The sequence below is a fragment of the Callorhinus ursinus genome, unplaced genomic scaffold (genome assembly GCF_003265705.2).
Source record: "Callorhinus ursinus isolate GAN/ISIS: 27379988/994484 unplaced genomic scaffold, GSC_fseal_2.0 scaffold10, whole genome shotgun sequence".
Classification (NCBI taxonomy): Eukaryota; Metazoa; Chordata; class Mammalia; order Carnivora; family Otariidae; genus Callorhinus; species Callorhinus ursinus.
Window position 1 is genome coordinate 6,822,599 of NW_027397072.1, and position 20,502 is coordinate 6,843,100.

Sequence of the window (20,502 nt, forward strand, 5' to 3'; positions counted from 1 at the left end):
TGTTGAATCACAGATCTGTACCTCTGAAACAAGTAATACAATATATGTTAAAAAAAAAAAAAGAAGAAGAAGAAGAAGAAGACAGCAGGAGGGGAAGAATGAAGGGTGGAAATCAGAGGGGGAGACGAACCATGAGAGACGATGGACTCTGAAAAACAAACTGAGGGTTCTAGAGGGGAGAGGGGTGGGGGGATGGGTTAGCCTGGTGACGGGTATTAAAGAGGGCATGTTCTGCGTGGAGCGCTGGGTGTTATGCACAAACAATGAATCATGGAACACTACATCAAAAACTAATGATGTAATGTATGCGGATTAACATAACAATAAAACATCTAAAAAAAAAAAAGAATTAAAGGCGCTCTAGTGGGCAGAGTGGGATAGAGAATCCCTTCTAATCTGAGGAAGAATAAGCACAACAAAGGTGAGTTCTCATCTGAAGTCATGGCAGATGCAAGCACAGGCAGCCCAAAAGGCCAAACTACTAAGAGACAAATTCGAAATGTGAAATTATACCCTCCTTCTAATTTAGTACTATCAAGTGTCATTCATATTAATTTTGCACTCATATTTATATAGGTTAGAGACATAAAATCAAAACATTAAAATGTCACTGAAGACACATTTTATATAAAATGTCCTAAATGTAATGGTAGCAAACTAGGAAAAAGAAAACAGTGCCGATGCTAGCCCAATGTTAAGTGGCACTATCACTGTAACTTACCTGCAAGTGGACGTCTTCCTGTCTTGTAACACTCTCTTGATCTATACACAAAAGAGGGTTCTAAGAGTGGGGTAGGACAGGGAAAACACGAGTGTTCGAGGAGAAACCTGAGGTGGCTGGGCAGGACACACAATCACTGTGTGGGTGTAAAAGAAAGGGTCACAACCTCACAGATATCAGGGAAAGAGGAAAGCCAGCAGGAAGAGCATGGAGCTCTTCTCACACCACAAGCCTCTTTCCGCCGTACAGCTCTGGTGGCAACAGGCACCTGGAACAGGTAACAACCTAACCTGGAATGAATACAGGGCTTCTCAACCCCGGATGACATCATCTGGAGAGCTTTCAAATCTCACTCCCAAAGATTCTGATTCAGCTGCTCTGAGGAAGGGCAGCTGGGAACAGGTTAGGAGAGGAATGGGACTACCACACAATGCACAGTTGTTACGGGCTCTAGGCTCACGTGTTTCCTAAAATGCCACCTGAAGCCAAAAGGAAATTCAATAATACAATTTATTTGATGAGTTCGATGCAGTATTTACAGTAGCACATATTTACGTAGTGTCACCTCAGCTCGACCTTAACAGCAGCAGCACAAACACACCGCTCACAACAGCGGCATCTTACCCGCCTGTTAAGGGCTGTCTTGCTCCCGAGTTTAGTCATCTCTCCAAGGCTGTTTTGTGAAACTCTTCTGTCAGCATCTTCCTGTATCCCTTAAAGAATGTGTCGAGAGAGCACCACTGTATTAAAATTCTGTTGTACATGATATTTATTTAATTATTTTAAAGATTTTATTTATTCATGAGAGACAGAGAGAGACAGGCAGAGGCAGAGGGAGAAGCAGGCTCCCCGCAGAGCAGGGAGCCCGATGAGGGACTCGATCCCAGGACCCCAGGATCACAACCTGAGCCGAAGGCAGGCACTTGACCGAAGGTGCCCCTGCTGTACATGATGTTTAAAGAAAAGTGAAATACCAACAGTATTTTTCAAGGTAAAAGGGGAGTCAGCATAAAATACTACGTAACTACTTCAAACTGAAGTACCTGAGGAACTGGATCTTTACCTGCATTATCTGTGCATGGAATGTCCCCATTTGTTGTTGAAGTCACAAGAAATTTTCTTGCATTGCTTAGTCCACGACTATTAAGGAAAACAGGTAAATGAACTATATTGCGCATATAGTCATGTCCATTTATATTTGAGTCACGAAGCACACTGTTGAGGTTCTGGTTAATTGCCTTTATAATAATATGTGGATCACTTGCAAAAATGGCAATGAATGGGCCTTTTGAAAAGAGAATTCGGACCTGTGGTAGAAAAAAATGTATACTTAGGATATAAATTTCAAATTATCCAACAAAAGTCCCTTTCAAATCTGTACTAACCTTTGGTGACTATATTTTTTAAATACTTTTTTCAAACTCTTATTTCATATGAAAACAAATTTCATTAAATTCTCAATCTGGTTTTTCACCATCTAACAGTGATAAAACCTCCAAAGAAAACAATTAATCCTGTCCTATTTTGAGATATTTATGGACAACATAAAAGGAAAGATCAAAACACATAGGAATTTTGTGAATATACGTGAGGTGCTGGGCACACTGGTCTCTCTCCACAGCTACACACTATTGTTTTAACATACCTTATAGAGAGCCACTGATGTACGCCTATTTAAACAAAAACTACAAATTCTGTGGGTTCCCTACTGTTGCCTCTGATTCTAACCATAACTATCTGCAAAAGAAAGCTGGAGTCACACTATGGACTTCAGAGCTATTTTGTTCATTTTCTCCCACAGCCATTGAAGCTAAAATTATTTAAATCTCTTTGTGATGAGACATTTACTCCTGCTATACTTCTGCACTTAAAAAAAATAGTTGGTTTGACAAAAGAGAAAGTACTATTCAAATTCCACTTGAGAAATTCACAAAGTCATTCCTCTCAGCTACCACATGTGACAATTATTTATAAGTTTCAAGATGGCGAAGACATACAGTGTCCAGCATCTGGAGTACTTTGTCCTGCTCGCAGGCATCTAATCCATCAATGATAACCACCAGCCTTGTCTGATTCTGAGTGAAGCTGTCAATGGTTTTTGCCATCCTGGCCATCAGTTCCACTTCACACTTAAGAACCTATGCAAAAGAAAGGACAGAAGCACCGAAGATAGAAGAAATTTAAGCACATTTCTTAAAAAGCCTGACAGAAACTCATCTAATAGGAAGAAAAGAAATCCCAAGTCCTCACTGCCAGTTGAGGTCCCACTTAAAACTGCAGTGAGTGCTTCACAATTTATAAATGTGATACAAAAATTTATGACTTTACATAAATTAGAGCATTTCACCCTTACAATGAGGTAGCCACAGTCATACCCACTGTAAAAGGACAAACTGGGCTGAGTGACTTATTTGCCAAGATCACATACTCTGGAAGTCAAAAGACTAGGAACTAAATGCAAATTCAAATGATCTAAACATCACACTACAGTTGGCTCCTGATGGCACATGACCTTCATCAAAGGAAGGGGTTACAGATATTGTATAAAGTCCCTTTTGATTCTAAAAGTATGGTGCTATTTTATATGTTTTGGTGGTTTTATTTGCTTCCTCTACCGGAATCTAGAGGAGCCTATATTATTAGGCAGGACACCCATTACTATCAGGTAGTTGGTGACCTGTGGAGCAATCTCCTAACTCCTAGAAGTACCTTATAAAAGTCTATTTTATAAAAACCTGTATTTTAATTTTTCCCACTTCAGATGTACATTTCCACAGGGCAAATCTGGACTAAAACTAAAAACAAATGCAACACTGTAACATTTACAGAGTCCACACCCTAAAGCCCCACCATCAGGGTCATGGTAGCATACCCACATTCATTTACTTTCTAATGATCAGTGAGTGCTTACCTTCATGAATCCTTCACTTTTCAGTTTGTGCAGTTTTGAGGCAGCATTATGGAGGCGTTTCCTTTGAGAATTCAGGAGAGAGTCCAGCACCTGCCACCATGTACGACAGTTCAGCACAAAGGCCAATCCCACTATTGACGCGATTGATATGAGGACAGCATTCACTGTCAGATGTTTTGGGTCAACTCTGAAGATAGCCAGGAGAGTAATTCCAGCAATAATGCAGCCAAAGATAAAAAGGAAGATGACAAAAGATGGCAGGCAACATGTTTTTTTCCATTTCTTTTTGCCTGTAAGACAACAAATAGTTTTACCAATTATTTACATACCAAGTACCTAGAGGATCCTAACCATGACAGACATGGCATATGAATTTCTGATGTTCAATTCGTGTTTTCACAGAAATGCACTGAACATTCATCTCAGCCTCATCCCCTACACATATACACAAAGAAGGAGGAAGAAGGAAGTCCTACCCTGTGTATCTTCAGTCTTGAATACTCGAAAGAGCCTGGTTGCCAAAAAGCCAAACTCTCTCTCACAGGCATCCGAGAGAGTTGCGATCATTTCAGCCATCGATGTTTCTCCACCTACACTGGACAGCCTGTTGTAATCTGTAAACAAAAACCTTGGGGGGAAAGGAAGTAAAGTGTTACTCAGATATCTAAAGAAATAAATAATTTCCACATACATCAATTCTGTATCATGTACCCTACATTTTCTTAATGTCTCTTTTAAAATATTGCCATTCAAGTTCTGAAGAGGGAAAAGAACTTGTAATTAGGTTCCTTCCACTTCTAACATCGTACATACTTGTCTTAGGAAAAGGCAATAACCAAAGTAAAATGTGGCAGAGTTGTATGAAGTTAATTCTGACGAAAAGCAGCAGGGTCAAATGTGGCGGCAGAGCCTCAGGCACAGCATCGGACACATGCAGGGCCCTTGGCACAGGGACTGAAAGAGCCACGCGGAGAAGCGTATGAGGCCCCAACCGAAGAGATCAGAAGGCTCACAAAATACTATAGTCATTAAGATTAAAGGCCATTTCAAAACTCAAGTTTTAGAATGTTTTATTTATAGCTTAAACATTTAGTAAGGATTTAGAAATGAGGTGTAAAAGATTCTTTTCAGGTTGTTCTTTGAGATAATTGAATAATTTGTATCCTGATCCTCTTGAGTGGATAGGATTTCTGCATTTGCTCCTTTCTCCCCTTCCATCCCTAAATTAAATGCTCATCTCAATCCAGTAGAAAAGCACTGCTTTCAAAACACAATTTAGGATCACACTGTACTCTGTGTGTGGTATTAATTTATGCTATTTTTTTTAAAGATTTTATTTATTTGACAGAGAGAGAGAGACAGTGAGAGCAGGAACAAAGCAGGGGGAGTGGGAGAGGGAGAAGCAGGCTTCCCGCCGAGCAGGGAGCCCGACGTGGGGCTCTATCCCAAGACCCTGGGATCACAACCTGAGCCAAAGTCAGATGCTTAACAACTGAGCCACCCAGGCGCCCGTGATTTATGCTATTTTAATTGTTCTAACTTTTTTTTAAATAACATCTCATTAATCTAAAATAAATTTTCTGTGACAATATTTCCCTCAATTATTTTATCCCACTCTGTATGTTTTCTTAACTTTTTCATTCTACCTTTTCATTTGTAAATCCTTCTCCTAATACTTAATCATATATGCTAATTATACAAGTTTTTATTTTATTTTTATCTCATATTTATAGTTTTGATGTTTCATCTGGTTTGGCCTATTAATTTTCATCTTAAGTTACACATTTTATCTTTTAATAATTTTAAAATTCTTAATCCTTTAGTATGCATTTAACTATTTTCCTAATTTCTATTGAATTCCTCTTGCTTTCAATTCTGTTTTTCACTTGACGTTCCTCTGGAACCCTCTAACTTTCCTTTATTCTTGACATACATGTTTTTCACCTTTTCTGAACTGTTTTATCACACATTTCCTATTTGACATTAATAATAATTTTAGATAGGCAAGTCAATTTATTTCCACAGGTGAGGAAAGAGTGGTTCAGAGGGCACGCTCAGTAGCCAAGGTTACATGCTAATGCAAGGCGATGCCAGGACCCCATCCTACGTCCTATGCTCTCTTCAAAGTGTTCCTAAAGGATGGAAAAGGTGTCATGGCGGCGGGGGGGTGGGTTATGCTCAGATCAAATTTGGTAAATCAAAGTTAACCAGATTTTTTTAGGGAGAGGTGTCTCTCATCCTTTTATGTACAAGAGGAAGATATGATATAAAGTGTTTCTCAAACCTACTTAACCAGGACATATTGTTTTATTTCTCATATAAAAAGTTCAAGAAACCAATGCCTTGGTATGCCTGGGTGGCTCAGTCACTTAAATGTCTGCCTTCAGCTTGGGTCATGATCCCGGGGTCCTGGGATCGAGTCTCACATCGGGCTCCTTGCTCAGTGGGGAGTCTGCTTCTCCCTCTCCCTCTGCCTGCCACTCCCCCCTGCTTGTGCTCTCTCTCTCTCTCAATCTCTCTGACAAATAAATAAAATCTTTGGGAAACAAAAAGAAATCAATGCTTTTTTGGAACATACACTGAGAAAGCATTATAAACTTTATTTTTGCTTCATTGCATGAAAAGCTACTTCTGTCAAAGGGACCAACTCACCTCACAGGTAAAGCTTTAGTGGTCTGCTCGGGCAATTCAGGTGGGTTTACAAACATCAATTTGAGGAGGAGCTCCAAATATCCAATATGTCTTGCCAATCTAGTGCTGAGGACCCAAGCCCAATTCCAACTCTCTCCTTCCCTTCGTCCACCAAAGTAAATGACAACTGAAATTCAGTTTAAAAAAAGTATTCAAAACAATCATCACTCAAGCAGCCTCTTTTCTCACACTGTCAAATATCAAGTAATGAAAAGTAGGCTTACATGACTTTCCCTGGTTCCATGCTATTTCCTAACTACTCCTCAAAGAATTCCTCAGCTAATTAACCAACATAGAGAAGGTATGTGGAAAACAGTAAGCTAACTAAAATATGATGTAAGAAACACAATCAGAAAGATAATGCCTTAAACAGAAACATATCACTTAGTTCAGACTCAAATGTAAATGATTTTGGGTTTATCACTTTTTGCACCTGTTGAAGTTACCAGTTCCTCCAATAGTGAATCTATTTCCTCTGCTACAACTGAAGATATCCCCTAAGAATAGGACTATAATTGTTTTTACTTTGCTTTTAAGTAAAATAAAGATCATAGGCATGATCAAAATGCCCAAGAGCATGCCATTGATGGCTATGAAGACTTACTTTCAAAAAAGACTTAAATATAGTAAGTCATTAGCATATAAAAAAGTGAGTATAATAAATTAGAGTTCTACTTCAATATCAACAAGCAGTACACCAGTGTTTAAAGCTACTCCAGCCAGGTTGTGGACAGTTCCTCTACGCAACTTATAAAACAGCAAAAAGATTATGAAAATCTTTTAATTAATTATGAAAATCACTTATAGGAGAGATATAGATAATATTTTATATTTTATAAACATAGATATATAAACTATTAATATCTTTAAATAAAACAAGGAGTTTTAACACTGTCTCTATTTTTGAAAAAATAAAAAGCAAAAACTTACTAAAAAATATATATAAGAGAGCCAAGAAGCTCAATGATACTGCTATCCCAAGATTCAGGTCGACTGTAAAAGTAAACAATAAACCAAGCCCTCCACAAAGCAGCAAGGTCAGAAATACTATAAGCCAGGAAAACTGAAAAAGAGGTTCAATCTGTTGTCCTGCAAAAGTCTTCATTTCATCTGAAAGAGAAATAGGAAAATCTTAATCCTGTTTTAAGAAATACAACTTCTTTTTTTTTTCCCCTCCAAGTTTTTATTTAAATTCCCGTTAGTTAACATACAGAGTAATATTAGTTTCAGGTGTAGTTTCGTTTTTTTTCTCCCAAGTTTTTAAGAAATACAACTTCTAACTCAATTTGCAATTTTCAATATAAACATTTACTGGGCACTTACTACTAAGTCTCTAGATAGAATGTTGCTCCTCAACCATTTTGCCAATGTGCTCTTTAGATAAACATCCTAACTCCATTCCCTAGGGGTACACCCACCCTTGTTTTACCCACTCTCTTGCTTCATATTGAGGATACATAAATCCTTTTTCATATATTCCCATCTGTCAAGATTTTGTCTTTATTTTTTGTGGTTTGTATTATATAAGCAACAAGGTATAGTTTCCACATACAAAACTGGAACACATTACTTTGCTATGCGATAAAAATTTTACAGGCAATACTGAAACCTGTCCTTGAAGAATGAATAAGATTTTCCCAATCAAAGGGGCAGTGGGAGGAGCTGTCTAAGAAGCTCCTAACAAAGGGAGCAACTCAAGAAAAGTAGTCTGTTCTTGCAAGAGCCAACAGCCCTCCGTAACTGCAACACGGGGCATACGCATGAGGCAGTGCTGCTGGGTATGCCATGCAAAGTGACGAGTTTAGGAAGGGCTCTGGATATGATGACTATAAACAGCATATGCAGGGGAGCCTGGCTGGCAGTGGAGCATGCAACTCTTGATCTTGGGGTCCTGAGTTCAAGCCCCATGTTGGGTGGAGCCTACTTAAAATTAATAATAATAATAAAAATAGCACATGCAGAAAATCTGCTACCAAGGGATCTTAAGAATATTATAACACAACTGGATCTTTGTTTTAGGAAGAGAACTCAAATGACTGTGTGGAGGATCAACTGGAAGCGGTAACACATTCAATGTAGTAAACTGTGCAACACATACTCATACATGAAAATCTATTTTGCTTTACTTAAGAACAAACACCAGAGAAAGCTTCGTTATATATATACAGACTTTATACAAACATGCCCTTTACCTTCTAGTTTCTTCAGTAAGAAGGATTTCCCACTTCCCCACTGTGCATACAGCCCCACACAAATGGGTGGCTGCATGGTAGGCTCGCTGAGAATGTCTGCCAGCGCACTGCTATACAAATCATAGCCAAGCATGTCACCGTCTGTTTCAGTAGGAGACAAGTGTCCTGTAATTATAAACACACCATATTCTTACATTAAAAAGAGACATTACCACTAAAAAGGAACATCAATTCTCAGTTATCAATTGTTTATTTAATTAGAAAAAAACTGTTTTATTAAATGGTTACGCCCATATAAAAGTAGGTTAAAAGATTCTTAAACACCGTATTTCACTGAACTTAAGATACCTACTTATTGTAAGATGCATCATTATTATGTATAACTAAGAAAGAAATAACATATTGCCAAACTGTGACACAGTGCTCTCTTATCCACCAATTATAAAACACATTCCAATTTCAGACATGTTAAAATGTGGAACACTGTACATTTTAGAATCAATAAAACATGATTAAAACACAAACTAGTATATAGGAATAAATTTAATATGTGTTAATACCTATATACAGAAAGCTATTAAATGTTACTGATGAATAAAATATAGTAATCAGAGAAAAAGACATTATATGGCTCCAGGCAGAAAGGTTTAATGGCTTTGAGACAGCAATTCTCACCAAATTAATTTACCACTTTAAGACAATTCCAATCAAAATCCACAGGAATTTTTGAAAAATTGAAAGGCAGAAGAACATATAAGAATAGCTAAGAAAAAATTTTAAAAGACTATCAGAGAGGGGCACCTGGGTGGCTCAGTCAGTTAAGCGTCTGCCTTCGGCTTGGGTCATGATTCCAGGGTCCCAGGATCAAGTTCCACATTGGGCTCCCTGCTCAGCGGAGAGCCTGCTTCCCCTCTCCCTCTGCCTGCTGCTCTGCCTACTTGTGCTCTCTCTCTAACTCTCTGTCAAATAAATAAAATCTTTAAGAAAAAAAAACAAAAAAAAGACTACCAGAGAAAGAGTAGTTGTCTTTGGAGAAAAATAACCAAAAGCTACAATAATTAAAGCATCACAGAACCAGCACAAGATATTAGCATAAGTGGCATTTCAAACCAGTAGGCAAGGGAGGAATTAATAAGTGGTGCTGGGAGGGGCGAACCATCCATTTTTAAAAAAATTAAAGGAAAACTCTATACATCTTATACCTTAAAAAAATAAGTTTCTCAAAAGGGAAAATGAACTTGTGGGACTTCATCAAGATAAAAAGCTTCTGCACAGCAAAGGAAACAGTCAACAAAACAGAGAGGCAACCCACAGAATGGGAGAAGATATTTGCAAATGACACTACAGACGAAGGGCTGATATCCAAGATCTATATAGAACTTCTCAAACTCAACATCCAAAAAAAAAACAAATAAGTCAAAAACTGGGCAGAAGACATGAACAGACACATTTCAAAAGAAGACCTATAGATGGCTAACAGATACATGAAAAAATGTTCATCATCATTAGCCATCAGGGAAATTCAAATCAAAACCACACTGAGATACCAACTTACACCAGTTAGAATGGCAAAAATTGGCCAAAAATAGAAAGGCAAGAAACAACAAACATTGGAGAGGTTGTGGAGAAAGGGGAACCCTCTTACACTGTTGGTGGGAATGCAAGTTGGTACAGCCACTTTGGAAAACAGGGTGGAGGTACCTCAAACAATTAAAAATAGAGCTACCCTATGACCCAGCAATTGCACTACTGGGTATTTACCCCAAAGACACAGGTGTAGTGAAAAGAAGGGCCATATGCACCCCAACGTTCATAGCAGCAATGTCCACAATAGCCAAACTATGGAAAGAGCCAAGATGCCCTTCAACAGATGAATGGATAAAGAAGATGTCGTCCACATATACAATGGAATATTACTCAGCCATCAGAAAGGATGAATACCCAACTTTTACATCAACATGGATGGGACTGGAGGAGATTATGCTAAGTGAAATAAGTCAGCAGGGAAAGTCAATTATTATATGGTTTCACTTATCTGTGGAACATAAGAAATTGCATGGAGGACATTAGGAGAAGGAAGGGAAAATGAAGGGGGTGAAATCGGGAGGGAGACGAACCATGAGAGACTATGGACACTGAGGGTTTTGGGGGGGAGTGGGGGGATGGGTTAGCCCGGTGATGGGTATTAAGGAGGGCACATATTGCATGGAGCCCTAGGTGTTATATGAAAACAATGAATCATGGAACACTACATCAAAAACTAATGATGTACTACTGTATGGTGACTAACATAATAAAATTAAATTTAAAAAAAATAAGTTCCTGAAACATTAAAAAATTAAATGTAAAAAACCATAAAAAATACTAGAAGAAAATACAAGGAAAAAAACCTTTTTAATCTTTGTGTGTTAAAGTCCCTTCTTTCTCAATATAATACTAAAGCCAGAACTGCAGGAAAAGACCAACAAATAAACTACAAATCTGCATAACTTTTAGATGGGGAATAAAAAAAAAACCCATCACCATAAACAAAGAAGAAGCTGGGAGGGGGTACAACATATAGGATGGACCCATGATCCATATCCATAACATATAAAGACACTTAAAATCAATTTTTAAAAAAAATATCAAAAACTCAAGAGAAAAATGGGCAAAGGATATAAAGAGGAAAATGGAAAAAATACAAATATCCTGTGAACATATGAAAAGATCACCATCTAATAATTTTATAATGCAAATTACATGAGATTTTTTTCTTGAATTGATCTGATTAGCCAAGATTAAGGAGGTTGGAGCTCTCCAGTATTCTCAAGGTCATAGGGAGCTGCCCTACAGTACATGGTCCAAGGCAGAAGAAATTGTTACAGTCGCTTGGAAAGTCGCCCAAAACTATGAGCATTAACTGACTTGCCTATTCTACTTCTGGGCATTTATTCTAATAATCCTAAAAACACGAGTTAATGAATACATGTACAAAGATGTTTACTGTACTAGCTTTTAAATATAGTTCATTATTAAAAATATTTATAATATGGTATGACCCGATTATTAATTTTTAAAACTGTATATATAGTACAAAACATTTTTAGAAATGTATAGAAAATCCTGTAGGGTCATTCAAACAGTTACGAATTAAGATATAAGGGACAATGGGAAATTTGCACTTTCTACTATATTTGTGTCTTCATTTTGAAATTCATGTGTGCATTAATATTATAATCAGAAAAAATATTTTAAAATACAAGAACTCATAATACAATAGAAGCATACTTAAAAACAATCTATAAGTAAGAAGCTCAACTGGAAGGTGGTGGGATTCTACTATCTCCTTGGTTTCTGAGACTGGCATATCTCTCTTTTTTTTTTTTTTAAGATTTTATTTATTTATCCATGAGAGACAGAGAGAGAGAGAGAGAGAGAGAGAGAGGCAGAGGGGGAAGCAGGCTCCCAAGGAGCAGGGAGCCCGATGCGGGACTCGATCCCAGGACTCTGGGATCATGACCTGAGCCGAAGGCAGATGCTTAACCATCTGAGCCACCCAGGCACTCTGGCATATCTCTTTTTTAATTCTAGTAGAAAATTGTTCCATATTTCAAAACACCACATATGATTATATACTCATGTACATTCTTCTCAATCAAAAACCATTTGAGTACAATATTCGAAGCATTATGCTAGATGTTACAGAGGATGTAAAGATAAAGAAGAAATAGTCCCTGTCCTGAAGAACGTGGAATCAGAAGGGAGAAAATTCTAAAAGAAAAAGAAGGCCATGTACAATAAGTATAAAAAAAAGAATGTAAACACAAGTGCTTAAGTATTCAAATGAGGCAAAAATTTTGTCTGGTTTAGGCAGATCAGTTAAAACGTCACTGAGAAGGGGACAACTGACAGGAGCCTTGGAGAGAGATTCAGACAAGGAACCTTGGTGGAGATGGAGAGGTAAGACCTGTGGCAGGCATAACAAACAAACATGGAGAACTCTTAAGTGCTCAGGCCACAGAGAAAACAGAGCATGTTTTGATAAAAGCACAAAGTATACCTGGGAGAATAAGAAGGAAAAGATTTTTAGAAAAGCAGGCTAGATTTTTAGAGGTCTTCAAAGTTGATAGACAACTCTGGATGTACTTCATTTAGATGCTACAGGACAATGCAGAAGAACTCTTGACAGGAAGGAGTATTCTTCCACAGCAAAATAGTAACTTTCTCAACTTCCATAATCTCCAGTTAAGTGATACATGCAAAACTGCTATTGGCTTCTTAGTTTTTCATAGAACATTCATTTTTTAAAAGCTCAGTCAGGAACAAAGCCCAATACTTACTGGCTCCAAATATTTGAGTTAAAATACTTTTTTGATGGCTACAATCAATGTTGTAGGGAGTCTCGCCTGCTTTGTTGGGCCTATAAAGTAACCTCCCATCTTTGGGATTTCTTAAAAGAAGTTCTGCCAGTTTCCGACTCCTCCCACGAATAGCAATATGCAAAGGAGTGTCTCCTTTCTGTAAAACAGAGAGGAAATTGGAACTTTCATATACTTTACATATAGTATATACAGAATAACAATTTTCATGTTTCAGAACTTTTCATATTTTTTATATAGGGTGAAAAAGTAATCTGAATTTTTCTCTCTCTCCTCTGTAATTTTTTTCTCAAGATCCTCACCTAGCTTTTCTTGGGTATTATTTCTCCCACAGCCCTCTAGAATGAAGGTCATTCTTCTCCCCTCCCCTCAACTCACTGAAAGGAGAAGCAACAGGCTTTCTCCTTGCAGCACCTCCCAGGCCATGGATTTACCTCTATCCCTCATCCAATTATTTATTGTCCATGATGTCCTCCACTTTCCCCAACTAATTCAAATTCTACTGTACAACTTTCTTCTGCATTTGTCTAGAAAGCTTCACAATCTATACTGATATCCCATGTAGCATGAGTGACCTCAGATGCTCCCACGCCCTCTGCCAACCAGCCACCATCATGTTAGGCCCTTAAATTCATTCTACACTTCCCTCCTTGGAGTCCTTCATATCATATCTATCCATCTCTGTCCAGTACCACCTCTTCTGCCCTCCTCACCTTTCACTTCACCCTATATCAACCTACCTTCTTCCCTTAGTAGAATCCCCAGTCACATTAGTATTCACATCCAACACTAATGAAAACATGTAAAAAACAAACAAACAAACAAACAAAAAAAAGACCTTAGGTCTGCAATGTGTTCTCCCACTTTTTACTTCACAAACACCTCTCTTGAAGACAATGACCTAAGAAGTTAACAAATTAAGTTCTCGGTTCTCATCTACCCTGATCTCTCTAGAACACTAAATGAAAATGACCTGCAAGATTCTTTCTATAGCTTCGATGGCACAACCTTATCTTGATTTTGACTCTCCTCTTCTGCTTTGGGTCTACTTTTTCCTTTTCTAGATTCTCTTTCCACATCCTAAACACATGGCACAATAACTATGTATTAAGCTCACTCTATGTAAGGCACTGTTCTGGGTACTCTGGAAGATAAAAAGATGGAAGACAAAACGGTCCCTGACCCTAAACAGCTTACAATATAACAGGAAGAAATTAGATAAACATGCAAATTATAAAACAAAGTAGAATGTGACACATGCCATAAGTTCTGACCTCAGCTTTCATCTTTCTTCCCATTGATGACCTTAGGCACACCACGCAATCCTTATCTCTCGGTAACTAAGTGCCAAATTCTCATCACTAGGCTTGATTTCTTGCCCAAATTCTAGTCCCACACTTCCCAATGCCTATTGGTGACAGCCTCCTGAATGTCTCATCAGCCCTCAAACAAAACACACCTAAACCAGATTTCATCATTTTATTTCCCCACCTGAACCCCATCTCTTATATCCCCAAACCTGTGAGAAGGTAGAAACATCATCTGTGGCACTTCTGCCAGACACAAGGTTTCTGAAAATGCAGGGAAGACGTTAACACACTCAGCCAGTGTGCAGAACTGAGATCAGGGACAGGCTAGGTGAAAATAGCATTAATCTTCATTCTGAAATGTATCTGTAGGAAATCCTCCATGAAGAGCCAGGATCAAGACTTTTATAGGTTTGTATTCCAAATTCTAGCATGACAGCACCTTATCCATCCTAAGTATATGCTGAATGAAGACAAATGCTCCAAGTATCATGTGTGCTTTTCAGCAAGTATGTGCTAACTTGAGGCGAGGCAATACACAAAAGGATATGGAGACAGAGAACTCCAGGAAACTTATTAGTGGGTATGAAACAAATATTTATAAATGGCATGTTACCGAATTAATGAGGCCATGTGGAATCTGAAAGGGCACTTAGTCCAGTGGTTTCTTATTGCAAATTAGGAGGCCAGGGCCAGAAACAAGTCAACGGCAGAATGAGAAGAGGAGGTAATGCAGGAAGTTTTCTATAAAGCTAAATATATTCAGCTGCAAAATCTCTTGATTTTATGTCATTCATTCCTAGTTTCAATATCAAAGTTTACTTTCTTTTATAAGAAATTATACAAACATGGTAATAGATGGGAAGATTTTTTTGTTTTTTCTTAAGCAATGTTGTTTCTTGATAAATGCAAATACATACTGATTCTGTGTTTTTTGTTTAATTGCCTCATAAACAGTAGAAAGATAAACTTCAATTTATTATGGATTAGGAGAGCCCAAATCATATCATACATTTAGATGGAAAAATTTATATTTCTAACTTCATATATAAATCAATTCATTCCCTTTATGGGAGGAAATCAAGAAGTAGAGAAATTCTGTTTAAAATGAAAACAAAATCAAACCAGGAATCAATTCTATATGAAGTAGTAAGCAATTTAGAGTTAAATTTGCCATGGAAAATATGAACATTTCTCTAAGAGGATTATGGCGAGGACATGGCAGAACATTTTATCTCCTGTTAGTGGATATTAACACTAGTCTGCTCTGAGTCTATCTTTTCCAGACCCTTGGATTCTTTCCTCCTGTTTGTCTGCAACAAGCTCTACATCTGATGATGTCCTCTTTGTACGGTGGTCAATGGCAGCTTGCCATAACTGGTGTGAGCAACAGAAGGAAAATCTGATGCAGCCTCTTTAACAGCATCCTAAGCCTGCCCATTCCTCAGCACGCTATCAGAACAGCCAAGAAGATATCACAGGACCAAAATCCCACATAGATCGCCCCGGCAAGTAATCTCTCCCTCCACAAAATAAAACCAGACTCCCTTAAGTCCAGCAAATATACAGGTCAGTCTACCAACAGCCTTCCAAAAAGTGTTCTCTCTGCACAGATGTTTTACCTTATCTACAGCAGATACTTTAGCTCCTTTATCTAGCAGCAGCTCTACTACTTCAATATTTCTCATCTTGGTAGCCTTTATAAGTGGTGTTTCACCGTCCTGCAGGCACAGATAAGATTTGCCAGATTAATAGCTTTACTCATAAATGTTTAAAGTTACATCAATGTACATATAAGAATTGAAATATCTGACTCTGGCACAAGTCTATATTGAAAATGTTCTCAAAAAAACATAGCTGTAAAAACTAACAAGAAAAAATGCTTTTCCTTTCCCAACCAATCATTTGTATCAAAATAATTTTATATCACTCAGCCAAGAATGGATATGCCCAGCTCCTTAGCAGCCATTTCTGGCAACAGTCCCCTGCCCCTCATTGATTTGGCTATTTCCCAGTTTCTACCATTGGCACGTGGGCAGCCCCTCCAGAGACTACTTCCCATTCACACCACTCCCCACCAACCAACCCACAGCTTGGCCAGTCAATGTCCAGGCAAGCCAGTGCCTAGATTTTTCAGAGATCTTTACCAGCATCACGTCAGTTCTCTGTGCACCTAAGGACCCGTGTGTAACAGGAAAAACAATTTGATACAAGAAATGTGCCTCTGGAAAAACCTCAAAAAAGTTCATGATTGCTTTTCAAAATCAAATTAAGGGATATAGGAAGAGACCATAGTTCAGCAGTGAATTAGGAGACAGAAACCTGGTCAGAACCCACAGATGGTCACAGTGGCTGACACATAGGTTTAAGAAAAAAATTATTATCAAGGAGCCACCCACACACCAAAAGGTATCCCAGGAAACTTTCTGCCCTAGGGCTCTAAAGCTACCATAGTATAGGAAGATGCTGGTCCCAATCTCTAGCAGATAAAATAGGAGTATCTTATGAGTGACTCCACAAGTTTGTTTATTCATTTAGAATTCCTACCAATTCAATTCAAATATATCCATTCCAAATACATTTTCCCCATGGAAAACTATTACACATAAGGTCAAATACAATCACTAAAGTCTTATATAGGTTTTATATTTTTCACATGATTTGAGCAAATAGATTAAAGTGACTGGTTTGGGGAACCAAGAACCACTTACACTGGTCTTTTAAAAGAAAATGTGTTCTGCATTCCAAATAAAAGCATAAAAGTTCTGAAAAAAATGACCTATCCACAATTTATGAAGAGCTGATATTATATTTTCTGAAAGTATTTCATTAAAGTAACACATTATACACTATATTTTCCTGTGAATAAAGAACTTCTGGAAGGATACAAAATTACTCCCCAATTTAATATAGATTATTACCAGTGAAATCAGTATAATTCTAATATCAAACAAAAGATGATTGAAAAAAACAAGCAGTACTAATATTCAGCACTGGGTATTGCTAGGAGAACAGAAATGTCCTTGATACCTTTGTGCATATCTCAGTGTCAGGATTGCACTGTAAGATATCTCTCACCATTGTTGCATTTCCTTTCTCTACAGCCCAATACAAAGCAGTTTTGTTGTCCTATATAATAGAAAAAAATCAACAATCACTTCATTTAAGATACGATATTGGAAACTGCTATTTGTAAACATAAAACATCATTTTTAACATTTCTGCCAGAATACCAACAAAGAGGAAATAATATTAACCCTTATTCTATCTTGGATTTACTCTTAAGAAATTCTTTATGAAAGAAGCCTAAGAAAACAATATTACTTGATGTAGAAAGCAGCAATCCCACATACCTGATAAGGTAAAGTATGCTTTTGTTAATGCGGTCAGATTTCCGGGCTGTGCAGTGGAAGTTGTCAATACCTGAGCTCATCCTTGAACAAGTCAAATATTCTGCAAATATTATGACCCTTGGCTTTTCATCTGCCCAATCTTTTCAAAAGATAATGCATGAGAATGTACTACACAAACAGAAGGTGAATTTTTTTTTTACCATGTTTTCCTTTCTTAATCCTCACCCACCCTGCATCCATTACACCAATCCTGATCTGATCCTTTATAATCCCATCTAGTTCAAAAACCAAAAATTGATCCAACAGACCCTGAAAGGAGAGCTAGAGAACAAAATAAAGTGACTAAAACATAGGAAAACAGGCTTGACAGACAAAAAGGAATTAGGTAAACTCTAAATAGGGGATCCAGCAACCATCTTTTAGTGAAACTATGATTTTAACGCCAAAGACAGTCACTGACTTTCCAGGGCTGCCACACTAAGTCTCCCACACCAAACTTTCCTGGTAGAGTTCCCCACCTCAACAACGTGCCGTAGCTTCCCAACGTTCCTGGTCTGGCCCTCAGACCTCTCCAGCCCTGCCCCTTTCTATTTCCCATGCCACACTGTCTCCCATGCCACACTCCCCACCGGCCCGCAGCCAGCCAGACCTTTTTGCCAGCTAAGGAGTATAGTCTTTCACTTCCCCGTTTTCTTGAATTTCATCTTATTATTCTACTATCCTTGCCTAAAATACCAGGCTTCCTTTTTCTTTACCTATCTAAATCCAACCCATCTTTCAAACCTTGCTCAAATTCTACCTTCTCTCAAAAGCCTTCCTTAATGCCTTCTTTTCCCACCTCAAGACTCTTACAGTGGTAAGTTTCACTAGCCAATCAATCATATACCATCTTATACCAAAAGGCATCACTTTGTATGTTTATGTAAAAACACAAAAATAAACATAAAACAAAGTAAAACCTCCTTAACTAAAATACACATTTCTTACAAGGCAAGGGTTTCATGTTAAGTCCCTCATAGCATTTGGCATAATATTTGTTAGTTTGATTCAAAAATAGATTTGGATACAAGCTAAACTCAAGGGAAAACTAAGTAGAAATGTAGGCTGTCCAACAACAAAATGGAATATTAAGTAGATTTTTTTTTAACCTAAAGCTCTTGAAACATTGGATAAATTCACAAGTTTAGGGGAGGTTTACCTAATCTTAGTAACCTCTGTAGCTCTGTGAGCTATGACTGCCTTAAGCAAAGTCCACAGGCACTATCAAGGGGTCCTAGGAAAGGCAAGCAGAATGGGGAAGAAGGAAAAGAAAGATAAAACAGCAAGAATGGAAGAACAACACATGGATGAGAAAGACAAAACAGAGGGAAAATACTAAAGAAAATAAACTGGATACATTCAAAGTATCAGCAACTGTCTCAGTATCATACTACTCATTTCAGGATTGAATATATTTATACACTAGTAAGAGAGGTGTATTTGAAAAATATGAGCTTCGAACATGCTCTAATGTCATCTAACGCGACATTAAGAGAAATTCTGTAATAAGGGCAGTCAAACTTAATATAGGCATCCATTAACTATATTAGGATCTACTAGCTCATCTCCAGAGAAAACTCAGAAAGACATTGTTCTCAGTCAACATGCACAAATGATGGTGCACAAAGATGACAGCAGCACAGGAATCACACACACCTGTCCTCTAATGTCTATATCAGCATATTTCTGGAGAAGTGCTCGAACGATTTCCACATGACCACCTCTGACAGCGCCAATCAACACAGTATCTCCACTCTAAAAAGATCAAAAAAAAAAAGGTAAACTGATAAAAGAACAAATAAACACTGTTTTGAAGTTAATTGTATATTAATAGATATTTCTCTGCAAATTTCTTGGGAAAAAGGGCATCTCAAAATAAGAGAAAAATTTTAGTTAACTAACATTAATACCAGACATTAATAGCCCTAGAGTAAGAGATAGGTTATACCTCAAAATGAGGACTCTTAAATTCCACGACGAAAGTTTAGAAAGATAAGTTACCAAAAACAATAAGCCATACTCTTTGAAGGTGACTGACTTCCCACTATAAATGTAAAATTAAATTAAATGACACCAGAGCTGTCAATGAATCAAATGAACATTGAGAAATAATACAAAACCGTTGGACTAATGCTATATGATGAAAGCCATGGATTATAAAAAAGGGAGTTGTACGGCTATGGCTGTCAGTGAGTTTATAACCACATTTCATTAAGGGATAGGGTAGTTCCCAGACCAGTATCCACAGTCATAGCAATCTGGCATTACAAGCTAACAGTGCATAAGACTGACCCATTCCCCATGACAAGGATTAGATGAAGTTCATTACCTCATAAAGACATCTCTTTGCCCTAAAATTATATTTACCAAACAACAATCATTATTAATTATATCTTCCTACTACTTCAAATGTAAAATGGCTATTCTGGCAATGCCTGCCTAATTTTTTTTTACTCTAAATTACAAATCAGTTGTAGGAATTTGAGTTGGGCAAGTCCATGAGCTGTGGCTCATCTCAATCCTTCGTGGGCCTCAATGGGTTATAAATCAAGATGCAAGTCCTTGAGGATTACTGAATTTAGCACCCTGTGTAGTATCTTAACTACTACATTAAAAGCAGAAATAAATGCAAAGCAAACCAATTTTAGTTGAGAATGTTAGCATTAATATGGTGCCAGAGTAGTAAGTTAATAAAAGGTTATAAATATCTCATTGCTTACTATGTGCCATGTACCGTTCTAGGTATTGGGAAACAAGACAGACAAGTTCTCAGCTCTAGAAGAACTGACAGTCTAGAGGAGACAGACAACATAAAATAAACACAAACAAAAAATTAGACAAATGGCATGTAAATAAATTAAAATATAGTGATGACATAGAAAGTGACTGGACTGTGACTTTGGATTGGGTCACTGAAGATCTTTCTG

The 20,502-nt window shown here is 37.6% G+C and overlaps 1 protein-coding gene across 6 annotated transcripts in view; it reads right to left on the bottom strand.

Annotated features, from left to right (window-relative positions):
* KIDINS220 (kinase D interacting substrate 220) overlaps positions 1–20,502 on the bottom strand; it is a 102,990-nt gene that overhangs the window by 53,970 nt on the left and 28,518 nt on the right. For all 6 annotated transcript variants that reach the window (XM_025867711.2, XM_073896966.1, XM_025867708.2 and 3 more), the window contains 12 exons: positions 19,232–19,330; positions 17,214–17,312; positions 15,806–15,904; positions 12,838–13,015; positions 8,516–8,680; positions 7,254–7,433; positions 6,285–6,450; positions 4,109–4,260; positions 3,633–3,922; positions 2,719–2,859; positions 1,785–2,028; positions 1,346–1,434 (listed from right to left, as the gene is read on the bottom strand). In XM_025867711.2, the coding sequence (XP_025723496.1) occupies positions 1,346–1,434; positions 1,785–2,028; positions 2,719–2,859; positions 3,633–3,922; positions 4,109–4,260; positions 6,285–6,450; positions 7,254–7,433; positions 8,516–8,680; positions 12,838–13,015; positions 15,806–15,904; positions 17,214–17,312; positions 19,232–19,330 (1,902 nt within the window). The remainder of the gene's footprint in view (positions 1–1,345; positions 1,435–1,784; positions 2,029–2,718; positions 2,860–3,632; positions 3,923–4,108; positions 4,261–6,284; positions 6,451–7,253; positions 7,434–8,515; positions 8,681–12,837; positions 13,016–15,805; positions 15,905–17,213; positions 17,313–19,231; positions 19,331–20,502) is intronic.